Source organism: Leucoraja erinacea, chromosome 25 (assembly GCF_028641065.1).
Source record: "Leucoraja erinacea ecotype New England chromosome 25, Leri_hhj_1, whole genome shotgun sequence".
In the NCBI taxonomy this organism is placed as follows: Eukaryota; Metazoa; Chordata; class Chondrichthyes; order Rajiformes; family Rajidae; genus Leucoraja; species Leucoraja erinaceus.
The window spans coordinates 30,769,718-30,783,947 of NC_073401.1; the positions used below are offsets into that span (position 1 = coordinate 30,769,718).

Here is a 14,230-nt window from a genome sequence, read left to right on the forward strand (position 1 = left end):
AAGTCCAGGTTTGTAGGTTAATTGGCTTGGTAAATGTGAACATTGTCCTTTGTGGGTGTAGGATAGTGTTAGTGTGCGGGGATCGCTGGTCGGTGCGGACCTGGTGGGCCGAAGGGCTTGTTTCCCTGCTGTATCTCTAAACTAAACTAAACTAAAGGAGGAGATGTGATGTGGGGCAGATCATCCATGATCATGTTGAATGGTCTGCTCTTGTTCCTCTTTTCCTGTACATTGTGCCAGATTGTATGTTCATCTTCACATGACAAAAACATTTTATTAATGGTAAACGCATGGAATGACTTTGGTGTAATATGCGAATGAAACAGTAGTTCTGCACCAGATTTTGTCCCCTACCATCCCCTGCCTCCCGCAAATTATCCTTCAACATGCCTGATAGTTGGCAACTACATATTTATTTGGGTCTCTGACATGTTCTGATCTAACAATCCTCCTATCCGGGAACCTCCTCGTCTGATTTGTCCCTCCCCGCCCCATCTCTCCCCGTTTTTGTCTCGCTACCCCCTGCAATCAGTCTGAAAAAGGATTCCGACCCAAAACATCACATGCTGCCTGACCCACTGATTTGCTGCAGTGTTTTGTGTCTATCTTTGGTATAAACCAGCATCTGCAGTTCCTTATTATTACATTAGGTTATGAGCAAAATATAGTTTTTGGTTCTCATGAATCCCACAACTATCACATATCTTGTCTCCAGAATTACAATCTTTACAAACAGAGATTGACTTGATATTTGACTCTTGCCATTATCGACCATGCGTCTAATTGAAATGCATTGAAAGTGACTGCTATACTAACCCACACCACAGGGGCCCATGTCAAATGGCCATTGCAAGATGCCATAATGTCTGCTCCTGCAATCTGAACAAGTCAGAGGTGGAGGCCACACGCTGACAGCTTGCAAGCATCAGTGGTTTGCTGGTTCATACAGGACTGTGTGCCTGTCCGAGAGCAGACTTCTTATGGGAAGTTTGTTGTTCTTTCAGCAAAAGCTTTAACTTGGTGATGGGGCATATGGAACGAATGGCCAGAGGAGGTAGTTGAGGCAGGCATTTAAAAGATACTTGGACTTTCGCACAAAGGGTGGTGGGTGTATGGAACCAGCTGCCAGAGGAGGTAGTTGAGGCAAGGACTTTCCCCATGTTTGAGAAACAGTTAGAGTTTCATCGATAGGACGGGTTTGGAGGGATATGCAGGCAGGTGGGACTAGTGTAGCTGGGGCATATTGGCCAGTGCGGGCAAGTTGGGTCGAAGGCCCTGTTTCCACTCTGTATCACTCTATGTCTCTATGACAGATACTTGGGCAGGAAAAGTTTCTAAGGGGTTGGACAGGCTAGATGCAGGAAGTTTGCTCCCGATGTTGGGGAAGTCCAGGACAAGGGGTCACAGCTTAACGATAAGGGGGAAATCCTTTAAAACCGAGATGAGAAGAACTTTTTTCACACAGAGAGTGGTGAATCTCTGGAACTCTCTGCCACAGAGGGTCGTCGAGGCCAGTTCATTGGCTATATTTAAGAGGGAGTTAGATGTGGCCCTTGTGGCTAAGGGGATCAGAGGGTACGGAGAGAAGGCAGGTACGGATACTGAGTTGGATGATCAGCCATGATCATATTGAATGGCGGTGCAGGCTCGAAGGACCGAATGGCCTACTCCTGCACCTAATTTCTATGTTTCTATGTTTCAAGGAAGATAGACACAATGTGCTGGTGTCACTCAGTGGGTCAGGCAGCATCTCTGGAGGAAAAAAGGACGGGTGATGTTTCTTCAGATGTGGTGGGGAGAGGAGGTGAAGAGCTGGAGGTGAGAAAAGACCAAGACGAATCAGGGCCAGCCACAAATGACTGGCAGGGCAGTGCCAAGTAAATCCATTGTTGGCTTGGGAAGGTGTGTACTAAGGTTTAGAGGAAATTGGAAAACATGGGCAGATAGGAGTAGCTTGGATGGGGCATCTTGGTTGGCATGATTGGTCCATTTCCTTGCTGTATGACTCTTCTGACTTCTCAAACAAATTTCTGTACCTCTTGAGTGATGTGAAGTCAGGAACTAGGAAATTTGGAGGTTCAATCCCTAGTTGACGAATGGCCCTTGAAATTCATTCTGAAGGAGGGCCCCAACCCGAAATATTTATTCCCCTCTGCAGATTTTGCCTCTATTTCCCTCAGGAGATGGCGACAGTCTCACGGATTGATTGTCTTCAGTTTTAGAGATCCATGCCGACCATCGATCATCCGTTCACACTAGTTCAATGTTTTCCCACTATTGCATCCGCTCCCTGCACACTCGGGGCATTTTACACAGGCAAGTTAACCCACAAACCCGCACCTTTTGGGGATGTGGGAGGAAACTAGAGCACCCGGAGGAAACCCAACGCCTTGAATTCTTTTATGGTTAAGAAAGAACTGCAGATGCTGGAGAAATCGAAGGATAACAAAAATGCTGGAGAAACTGGTGAAGCAGCATCTATAGAGCGAAGTAATAGGTGACGTTTCGGGTCGAGACCCTTCTCCGGACTGATGTGGGGATGGGGGGGGAGGGGGGGAGGGTGCGGAGAGGGAAGAAGAAAGGAAGAGGCAGAGACAGTAGGCTGTGGACTACCAGAAATTGGAGAAGTCAATGTTCATACCGCTGGGTTGTAAACTGCCCAAGTGAAATATGAGGTGCTGCTCCTCCAATTTGCGGTGGGACTCACTCTGGCCATGGAGGAGGCCCAGGACAGAAAGGTCAGATTCGGATTAGGAGGGGAGTTGAAGTGCTGAGCCACCGGGAGATCAGGTTGGTTAATGCGAGCGAGCGGAGGTGTTGGGCGAAGCGATCGCCAAGCCTGCGCTTGGTCTCACCGATGTAGAGCAATTGACACCTAGAGCAGCGAATGCAATGGATGAGGTTGGAGGCGGTGCAGGTGAACCTCTGCATTACCTGGAAAGACTGCTTAGGACCTTGGATGGAGTCGAGGGGGGAGGTAAAGCGACAAGTGTTGCATTTCCTGCGGTTGCAAGGGAAAGTATGTATGGTGTATCCTTGAAGGGGGGGGTAGATTTAATGACATGGACTATCGAGGTAAATAACTTTTCTGCTGTCAATAAAATTAATGCCATCTTTTTATCTGTACGTTCCTAGGTATTTATGGCCTTTGCAACAGTCTTCTTGATACTTCATGGCAGAAACTCGTTAATGGCAAAAAGCTTTTCACGGAAGCAATTAATAAATCCTGTGGACTTCCTCCAGAGAACTTGGTGAACGAGCTCATGAATGTGATAAATAATGAAGAATTGTATGTACTTTTTACAATATTTGTCCTAAAAACTGCTTGTACCCTTCGTGCCATAAGTAAATAACAGCTAGCCCGCTGGGTCGCGCCCTGCCAGCTGTGGACAAGAACTATATTTGACATTCATTAAACTGCTCGCTGTTTGGATGGTATTTGGCCTGATCTCGGCTTAGACCTCTGGAACAAATATGGTCTCGACCCGAAACGTTGCCTATTTCTTCACTCCATAGATGCGGCCTCACCCGCTGAGTTTCTCCAGCATTTTTGTCTACCTTTGATTTTTCCAGCATCTGCAGTTCTTTCTTAAACATTGATTTCACATTTGATCATTTTGCAATTTTTCAATCTCTTAATGAGGTGTGGCCAGAAATGGACATCTCTGGGAAAGTCCCTGCATTAGAATAATGGTCACATTGAAGGCTGATCTGTGGAACACTGACATGAAGACATGAATGCCATTCAACAAATTACAAGTTCCCAGTATTTCCTGCTGATCCATAGGTACAAATTGAGTTGCATTGTTATCAGGTCCCACTTGTATGTCTTGTTATATTTTAATCATATTAACTTGGGTACATGTTTGGGAGGTAATTTCCCCAGATTCAAGTTCCTGGCGGACTTTGGAAAAACATTAGTTTAGTTCAGTTTATTAGTGTCACGTGTTCCGAAATACAGTGAAAAACTTCGAGTTTCCGTGCTAGCCAGTCAGCGGAGAGATTATACGTGATTTACAATAAAGCCATCCACAGTGCACAGATATTGGATAAAGGAAATCAAGTTTAGTGCAAGATAAAATCCAGTAAAGTCTGATTAATGATGGTTTGAAGGTCTCCACTGAGATAGATGGGAGGTCAGGACTGGTCTCTCGTTGGTGGTAGGATGGTTCAGTTGCTTGATAACAACTAGGAAGAAACTGTCCCTGAATCGGGATGCTTGGACACCCAGGTAGAAGTGTCGGGGAGCATTTAAATTCTGTGCCAAAGAGCTGGGTTTGAGCTCTGGTTTAGAACTATTCTAAACCATGTGTATTCTCAGGACTCAGCGGTATTGTTTATCCCTTGGAAACGTCATGTCCAATTCCGAAGTTGTCGCTTTAAACCTCACTTGTTCCCAGCACGTGACTTCCATTATGTATCCAAGACACTTATCTACAGAACTAACATGATCATCTCGCTATACCCGAGTTCGATCCATATTGATAAACAAATATCTTGTTCAACAATGAACTACAGGTGCTGAAAAAATCGAAGGTAGACAAAAGTGCTGGAGAAACTCATCGGGCGAGGCAGCATCTATGGAGTGAAGGAATAGGTGACGTTTCGGGTCAAGACCCTTCTACAGGCTGATATCTTTCTAAATATCTTTCTTGTTTGCAATATGTTTAACCATCAATTATTTTTAAATGTATACTCGTACCCAGTTAAAACTCCGAGCAGTACAAATTTATTAAATGTTTCTGCGTATACTTCTTTGATCTGGAACTCAGCACTTTCCAATTACGTTGATAAGATTTGCACCCTTTAACTCATTATTGTCTCCAGGGTGCCTATTACGGCATTAGATGCGCATGGAATTGTTCCATAAGTTCATGTCACAGGAGCAGAATTAGGCCATTCGTCCCATTGAGTCTACTCCACTATTCAATCGGAGCTGATCTATCGTTCCCTCTCGATCCAATTCTCCTATCTTCTCCCTATAACCCTTGACACCCTTACCAATCAAGTATCTGTCAATCTCTGCCTTAAAAATATCCAATGACTTGACCTGCACAACCACCTATGGCAATGAATTCCATCCTCTGACAAAATAAATTCCTTCTCATCTCCTTTCTAAAGGTACGTCCTTTTAATCTGAGGCTATGCCCTCTGGTCCTAAACATTCCCACTGGGGAAAAATCCTCTCCACATCCGCTCTATCCAGGCCTTTCACTATTTGGTAAGTTTCAATGAAGTCCCTCCCATCATCGTTCTAGGCTCCAGCGAGTACAGGCCCAGAGCCGTCAATGGAAGCCATTTCACTCATCAAATCCTTATTGATCTCAAGAAGAGCATTGTATTCAGACCATTTCCCTGCTCACTCTCAGTTTGAGGTTGACTGCTAGCCAAGGCTATGCTTCACACCTCAGCTGTCTGAGAGTACAGTGCAGTATCACTGGAGTTTCTTGTCTGTATCGGTTGGCGAATACAGTACTATTAGTTCCTAATGAATCATACCTGCTCTGTTAAATTGGAAAGAAAATGTCATTGATTTATTGCTGGTGATTAAAATCTAAGCAGAGCAGTACTGTCGCTGGTTGTAGCTGTGATTGATGTTGGATTTATGTTATTTTATTGCCAGCCAGTTGCCCGCCACTGATATTGAGCAGCAGGGTCAGGATTATATACGACCGATCTTAAAGGAGTTCTCAGCGTTGTTCGTCCGCACCTCCTTGTACGGCACTCGGTGAGTTGTGAACTAACATTACCTGTCGAGTTGTGGTCAGCATTATGCCGTGTCACCCGTGGTCACAGATCGGATAGACAAGCGGAACCTTTTCTGCAGGGTGGGAATGTCCATCACCAGAAGGCAAAGCTGTAATGAGAGAGGGGAAATACAACGGAGAGGTAGGTGCGGGGCAAGCTATTTACCCAGCGGGTGGTGGGGGCCTGGAACGCATTGCCAGGGGTGGTGGTGGAAGCAGATACAATAGTGATGTTTAAGAAGCTTTTGAATAGGCACAAGGGTTTGCAGGAAATGGGGGGCCAAATGGCCCATTCCCGTGCTGTACTGTTTTATGTTCTATGTTCTATGTCAGGGGCCTCCAAACTTTTCAGTATGAGGGCCACATTATATATTTGGCATATTTTTGCGGGCAGTACACACACACACACACGTGCACGCACGCACAGACACATAGACACACACACATACACGTGCACGCACGCACAGACACATAGACACACACACACACGTGCACGCACGCACAGACACATACACACACACACACACACACACACACACACACACACACACACACACACACACACACACACACACACACACACACACACACACACACACACACACACACACACACACACACACACACACACACACAGGCATGTCTCCCGGGCCATCAACGGTAACCTGTCAGCAGCTGCACACAAACCCTCAACTTGATAGCCTACGGCAAACTGACGTGTAAGTTCCCACGCTACCACAGAACCCGCTAAATAGCCCGCCGCACGGAACGTGTTAAGAGCTTGCCGTGGGCTGGGTAAAATCTCGTGGCGGGCCGGATGTGGCCCACGGGCCATAGTTTGTAGACCCCTGTTCTATGCAATAGTGGTAAAACATTAATTAGAAACAGATGCCCCTGCTGCAAATCCAAACAAGGTGTTTTAGTTTAGTTTAAAGATACAGCATGGACATGGGCCCTTCAGCCCACTGAGTCCATGCTGAGCCCATAGCCATCACCCGTTCACACTCGTTCTGTTATACCACTGTCGCATCCACTCCCGACACACTAGGGGACAATTTACAGAGGCTGATTAACCTACAAACACGCACGTCTTTGGGTTGTGGGGGGAAAGTGGAGCACCAGGAGGAAACTCATGCGGTCACAGGGAGGACCTGCTGAGTTACTCCAGCTTTTTTATGGCTATCCGCGGTTTGAGTCATGTTCATTTGTCACGAGTGGTGGTGGTGACACTGAAGATGGAGGATTAAGAAGTTTCCCCCTCGCCTGACACTCACTGTAATTGCTCATGTCTTAAAAGTGGATGAGAAGCTATTCAGATGCAGCTTTGCTGCCTCCTCTAGCTCAGTGGAATATTACAAGTCACTCGGTCTTGCAAGTTGACAGTGATTATTAGGATGAGCAGCCACAGAACAACCAAAGTCATGGATCCTTGGCACAGCCAAGATTCAACACCTTCAGGGGGGAGACTTGGGAGGGGGGGGGGGGGGGGGGGGGGGGGGGGGGGGGGGGGGGGGGGGGGGGGGGGAGAGTAAAAAAAAAACTAATAGTGAAGGAGTGAATATTTTGCCAATTATATTATGAAAGATGTATTTGTATTTTTTCACCTGGACGCAGTTTTCTTTGTGGTCAGCCTGTTGAGAGTGGATAGTCATCCAGCATGGAAACTGTCCCTTCAGCCCATCTCTTCCATGCCGACCAAGATGTTCCATCTAAGCTGGGGATGACCTATCTCAGGGTCACTATGTTTCTAAGTCTGCACAAGGTTTTATGGATGAACACGCCAGAGTCGTTTTCAAAATCTGTACCACAATACTGTACCACATGTAATATTAATGGCTTTTTATTATTAAGGATAAGGGGGAAATCTTTTAGGACAGAGATGAGAAAAACATTTTTCACACAGAGAGTGGTGGATCTCTGGAATTCTCTGTACAGAAGGTAGTTGAGGCCACAGTTCATTGGCTGGATTTAAGAGGGAGTTAGATGTGGCCCTTGTGGCTAAAGGGATCAGGGGGTATGGAGAGAAGGCAGGTACGGGATACTGAGTTGGATGATCAGCCATGATCATATTGAATGGCGGTGCTGACTTGAAGGGCCGAATGGCCAACTCGTGCACCTAATTTCTATGTTTCTATTAATAATCTGCATACACAAGATCCAACACAAGGAGCTGTAGTAACTCAGTGATTCAGGCAGCATTTCTGGAGGACATGGAGAGGCGATGTTTCAGGTCATGACCCTTCCATGTTCTCCAGTGATGTTGCCTGACCCGCTGAGCTACTCCAGCACTTTGTGTTCTTAATAATCTGCAGTTGGTTTTTAACTGAAGGAAAAAGATGTGAAACTATGAAATATTTCTGTGGTCACGGGCTTGTACGAATCAGGAAATTCTTGTGGTTTATTGCATTGATTAAATACTTCGACTTAGGCCTCAAGGGTGAACACAGTTCAATATGACTTGCATTTTCTCATATATTTATGGACTTACTATTTTTAAGAAAGTCTTCACGCTGGTCATTGGATGGAACGATATGACATGGCATGATGGCGCAGTTAGTAGAGCAGCTGCCTCACAGAGCCAGAGACCCGGTTCGATCCCGACCTCAGGTGCGGTCTGTGTGGAGTTTTCCCGTTCTCCCTGTGAGCTCCATGTTGGTTCCTTCCATGTGCTCTGGTTTCCTCCCACATCCTAAAGACGTGTTGGTTTGTAGGTTAATCGGCCTCTGTAAATTGCCCCTTAGTCTGTAGGGAGTAGAATAACAGAACTAGTGAGAGGAGTGACAAAAATGCTGGAGAAACTTAGCGGGCGAGGCAGCATCTAAGGAGCGAAGGAAATAGGCAACGTTTCGGGTCGAGACCCTTCTTCAGACTGATGAGGGGTGATCGGTGATTGCTGTGGATTTGGGCTGAAGGGCCTGTTTCCATGCTGCATCTGAAGAACGGTCTTTTACCCCAGCACTTTCAATTTTTAATGCTGCTTTTGTTATTCACCTTTGTTGTCTTTCTGTTTTTGTTTCTGAAATTCAGAGTTCTTGTGAGTTTATTGTAACATCTGACTTACTTTATTCTCAGGTCAAACACAGTCATCCTTGTTGATGCTAAAGGGCATGTAACCTTCACAGAACGCTGCCTGCTCAAGCCCGAGACAAACCAATGGAAAGTCAGCTCCTACCAATTTGAATTTGAGACTTAACGGCTTTCCATTCAGCCGGCTGTGAAAAAGAAAGGAACAGGAAATAAAGTTGAATGCAAATGAAAGCATATTTTTGCAGATCCTGCAGGTTTCTTGGACACTGCAGATGTAAATGGTTGATTAAAACATGCTACTTCCTAGCAACAGCCTTGATTTTAAAGAGTCTTTGCTGCTTAGTATTCCACACAGTTGATGGTGCTTATTTGTGTGAGCACAACTTCTGTGAGGATATTTCTGTGTGTGTGTGAGCCTGGCTTTGTTTGTGCGTGTGTCTGTGGATGTTTCTGAGTGTGCGGGTGGGTGGATGCGTGCAATAGTGAGTGCGTCTACAAAACAGTGTTCTTGTGTTCAGAGTGTAGCCGGCAGCATCCGTGGCACAGCTGGTAGAGCTGTTGCCTCACAGCGCCCGAGGCCTGGGTTCCATCTTGGCCTCAGGTGCTGTCTGTGTGGAGTTTGCACTTTCTCCCTGTGACCACCTGGGTTTCCTCTGGGTACTCCAGTTTCCTCCCACATCCCAAAGACAACAGAGGTTAATTGGCCTCTGTAAATTGCCCCTCGTGTGAAGGGAAAGTAGGATAACCGAGAACCAGTGTGAACGGGTGATCAATGGTCAGCATAGACTCGATGGGCTGAAGGACCTGTTTCCCTGTGTATCTCTAATTTAAACTAAACTCTGATGCTTTAGTTACCGTTATCATTGTCCAGGACAATTATATTATTAGAAATACCCCATCTAATCTTATATTACTAATGCTTCAACCATTAAGTCATAATCTGTCAAATGGAATATTTTGAAAACAAACTTTTTTCTCATATTTTAATTATGATTTTGCCTCTGCAAGCTTTTCTACTCCTTTTACATTATTTCTTATTTGCAACAGACTGATAACTTATTAAATATGAACTGAAAATTATGCGAACACCCGATAATAATAATAATAATAATAATAATAACTTTATTTATAAAGCACTTTTAGGCAACATCAGTTACCACAAAGTGCTGTACATGGGAAATCAACAAAAAGTTATCACAAACTACTAAAACCATTAAGACGACAGGACTATAAAAACAGTAAAAAATTAAAAGACATTAAAAGCACTAAAACAGGAACAATGTCTCAGCCAGTGTCGAAAGCCAGTGAATAAAAGTGCGTTTTTAGGGAGGATTTAAAGATGGACAGTGAAGGGGCCTGTCTGATCTGCAGCGGCAAGGTGTTCCAGAGTGCTGGTGCAGCAACAGAAAAGGCTCTATCCCCTCTGAGCTTCCGCTCAGACCTTGGTACCTCAAGGAGCAGCTGATCCGCTGACCTGAGGCACCGGGTAGGAGCATATAGGTGGAGCAGAGATAGCAGAGATAACATCCTGAAACACCGACTTTCCACGGATGCTGCCTGACCTGCTGAGCGTTTCCAATATTTTCTGTTTTTGTTTCAGATTTCCAGCATCTGCAGTTTTTTAAAAAAATTTTCATTGACCTATTCCTTGGCTTTCCCATAACTGAGTAAAAGGATGTTTATCGGAGAAATATGATACTCGATTGGTATTTTTTACCCTCTGCCTTGTGGAGGGGATGTTTCACAGAGTACTCACAGCACTTTTTTTGTGCTCCCCGACACAAGTGATTTCAACCTAAGAATCAACTGAGAGCAGAAGAGACTGCAGATGCTGGAATCCATAGCAAAAAAGTGGGAGAGCTGCTGGAAAAATTGAGTGGGTCAGAAGGCATCTGTGGAGGGAAATGTCGAGTCAGCATTTCAAATCGAGACCCTTCATCTTCCATTGAGACCCTTCATGCCTCTAGTTTCAGCTGACTCTCAGTCTGAAGAAGTGTCTCGACCCAAAACATCACCTGGTCCTTTCCTCCAGAGATGCTGCCTGACCCACTGAATTGCTCCAGCATTTTGTTTCTATCACTGGAATGCTGCTGCACTCCACTGATCATCTCAGGAACATGTCAAGGAATAGTATTATTATCTTATATTTATCTCAAGACTGATGACGTGGAATAACCATTCGTACAAGGGAGTCAATATTATTATCAATGCACGTTTTTTAATAAAGAGAATTGAACAAATAAATGCACAACTTTTTTAAGGAAATGTGTTTTCCATATACAGTGCCCTCCATAATGTTTGTGACAAAGTCCCACCATTTATTTATTTGCCTCTATACTCAACAATTTGAGATTTGTAATAGAAAAAAATCACATGTGGTTAAAGTGCACATTGTCAGATTGTATTAAAGGCCATTTTTATACATTTTGGTTTCACCATGTAGAAATGACAGCAGTGTTTATACATTGCCCCCCCATTTCAGGGCACCATAATGTTTGAGACACAGCAATGTCATGTAAATGAAAGTAGTCATGTTTAGTATTTTGTTGCAGATCCTTTGCATGCAATGACTGCTTGAAGTCTGCAATACATGGACATCACCAGTTGCTGGGTGTCTTCTCTGGTGATGCTCTGCCAGGCCTGTATTGCAGCCATCTTTAGCTTATGCTTGTTTTGGGGGCTAGTCTCCTTCAGTTTTCTCTTCAGCATATAAAAGGCTTTCATGCTCAAGTGAGTTCAGATGGAGTGATTGACTTGGCCACTCAAGAATTGACCATTTTTTAACTTTGAAAAACTCCTTTGTTGCTTTAGCAATATGTTTGGGATCATTGTCTTGCTGTGGAATGAACCGCCGACCAATGTGTATTGAGGCATTTGTTTGAACTTGAGCAGATAGGATGTGTCGATACACTTCAGAATTCATTATGCTACTACCATTGTGCTACTACCATCCTGAAGAGTGTTTCTAATTTGTCGGACAGGTGTTTGGGGATTTTTCTTTATTATAGAGAGAATTCTTCTGTCATCAGTTGTGGAGGTCTTCCTTGGCCTGCCAGTCCTTTTGCGATTAGTAAACTCGCCAGTGCTCTCTTTCTTCTTAATGATGTTCCAAGCATTTAATTTTGGTAAGCCTAAGGTTTGGCTGATGTCTCTAACAGTTTTATTCTTGTTTCTCAGTCTGATAATGGCTTATTTGACTTTCATTGGCACAACTTTGGTCTTCATGTTGATGAACAGCAATAAAAGTTTCCAAAGGTGATGGAAAGACGTGAGGAAAGACGAGGTGCTGAGAGCTCTCTTATACCTGCATTAAGGAGGCATTTAAACACACTTGAGCAATTACAAACACCTGTGAAGCCATGTGTCCCAAACATTATGGTGCCCTGAAATGGGGTGGGACTATGTAAAAAAAACAGTTGTCATGTCTACATGGTGAAACCAAACTGTATAAAAATACCCTTTAATAAAATCTGACAGTGCACTTTATCGATATGTGATCTTTTTTCTATTTCAAATCTCAAATTGTGGAGTACAGAGGCAAATAAATAAATGATGGGTCTTTGTCCCAAATATTATGGAGGGCACTGTAAAATACAAGTATCATACTACATGTTAACTTTAAATGTGCCTCAATGGCACTTAAACTTTCAAGTGGACATGTCATTCTTCAGCCAACTATGAAGGGTATAATGTAGAAATAATGAACTGCAGATGCTGGTTTATTCCAAAGATAGACACAAAGTACTGGAGTAAGACAGTGGGTTGGGCAGCATCTCTGGAGAAAAAGGATGGGTGATGTTTTGGTTTAGACAAACTAAAGAAGGGTCCCGACCCAAATCATCACCCATTCTTTTTCTCCAGAGATGCTGCCCAACCTACTGAGTTCCTCCAGCATTGCATTTGATTCATTCTCATGGAGCAACCATATTCACTTCACCGTGTCTGCAGTTATGGCTTGCTCTGTGTCTTTATCAAAAACCTAATAAAATATGGAAGATGTCAAAACAGTCCCAGTGGAGTATGTTATTAAATTGTCCTTTCAACCCACATCTTTGATATTTTTTGCACAATTAAACTGGTTGTATTGCTCCCTGGGCCATCTCAGTAAAGGCTTGGAATGCAGAAGTTATAAATTAAATTCCACAACCTTTGCTGAATTAAACGACAATGTGACTGAGGTGAAAATGGTCATGGTTCCAAAAGCTGCAGTTGGTGCAGGTACTATAACAGCATTAAAAAGATAGTAAAGGCTTAGAGAGATATGTATGCGCCAAACAAGGACATATGGGACCTGATTAGAAGGGGCATTGTGGTCAGCATGGACTAGTTGTATGACTCTATGGATCTTTTGGTCAGAGACACTAGCTAGGACATGCCTGTGAGGGGGGGGTTTCAGACTGTTGAGGGTGGAAATAGGGTCAGGATCCATGCCGGAGGCAGCTGAATGTCTGCACTGCATATTGTTTAAGGCTTGTTAGATTCTTGAATAATACATGTGTCAGAGGTTATGGGGAGAAGGCAGGAGAATGGGGTTCGGAGGGAGAGATAGATCAGCCATGATTGAATGGCAGAGTAGACTTGATGGTTAATTTTGCTTCTATCTCTTATGATTTTAAGCCCACACTTGAAGAGGATCCACTTTACTGGATTATACTCAACCCCTGTGGAGCAAGGAATCAGTGCCTTCTGAGGGAAAGAAGAGTGGAAAAAAGGCAGGAAAATATTAAGTAGATGTTGTGGTAGGGGACAGACAACTTGAGTGAGGAATCTTGGTTCTAGTTTGCATCTGCAATTGGGGCATGTGGAATAAAGTTATTGAATTCACTTTGATCAGGCCAATGAGAGAAAGAAGGGTCTTGACACAAATCATCACCTCTTTTTTCCAGAAATGCTGCCTGAACAACTGAGTTACTCCAGCTTTCTGTGTCTCCCTTCAATGAGAGAGCAGTTGGTGCCAAAGGAGCAGAATGATTTCCATTTGCATCATTGGAACACAAAAAAAGCACGTGTAAAACATAGGGATTCACAAAACCAGATACTGGACTCTTGACCAAAACACAAAGTGCTGGAGGAATGCAGTGGCTCAGGCAGCATCTGTGAAGGAAATGGACAAACATTGTTTTGGGTCGGAACTGTTCTTCAGACTCAAGAAGGGACATGGAGGAAATATTTAGGTTGGTCAGAAAGAAGCAGGTTTAATCATCGACAATTAAATGAATGAGGGTTTTTTGGAGGTGCTTGACTCTCATGGGACATTATTTCTGATAAATTGCTGGAGTAAATCAGCAGGTCAGGCAGCATCATTTAGGGAATGGATGGAAGACTTTTAAAGTTGAGACCCTTCCAGCTAACTTCAACCAAATTCCTCCATCCTGTGTCCAAGCTTCAAACTTTGGCCCAGCCTGTGCCAAACCACCCTTTCTCCCAATGCAACCAACCATATCAGCCGAAGTCTA

At 44.1% G+C, this 14,230-nt stretch overlaps 1 protein-coding gene and 1 long non-coding RNA gene across 5 annotated transcripts in view; one reads left to right on the top strand and one right to left on the bottom strand.

Moving 5' to 3' along the window:
- Window positions 1–9,086, top strand: part of tango2 (transport and golgi organization 2 homolog (Drosophila)) — an 84,876-nt gene extending 75,790 nt beyond the window's left edge. For all 4 annotated transcript variants that reach the window (XM_055655448.1, XM_055655451.1, XM_055655450.1 and 1 more), the window contains exons 7-9: window positions 3,136–3,289; window positions 5,624–5,728; window positions 8,820–9,086. In XM_055655448.1, the coding sequence (XP_055511423.1) occupies window positions 3,136–3,289; window positions 5,624–5,728; window positions 8,820–8,940 (380 nt within the window). In that variant the 3' untranslated portion in view covers window positions 8,941–9,086. The remainder of the gene's footprint in view (window positions 1–3,135; window positions 3,290–5,623; window positions 5,729–8,819) is intronic.
- Window positions 9,087–10,401: 1,315 nt separating this feature from the next.
- Window positions 10,402–10,933, bottom strand: LOC129709231 (uncharacterized). The gene is made up of 2 exons (XR_008725482.1): window positions 10,821–10,933; window positions 10,402–10,634 (listed from the first exon to the last, which is right to left on the bottom strand). It is a non-coding gene; the product is annotated as an uncharacterized LOC129709231 (long non-coding RNA).
- Window positions 10,934–14,230: the final 3,297 nt, after the last annotated feature.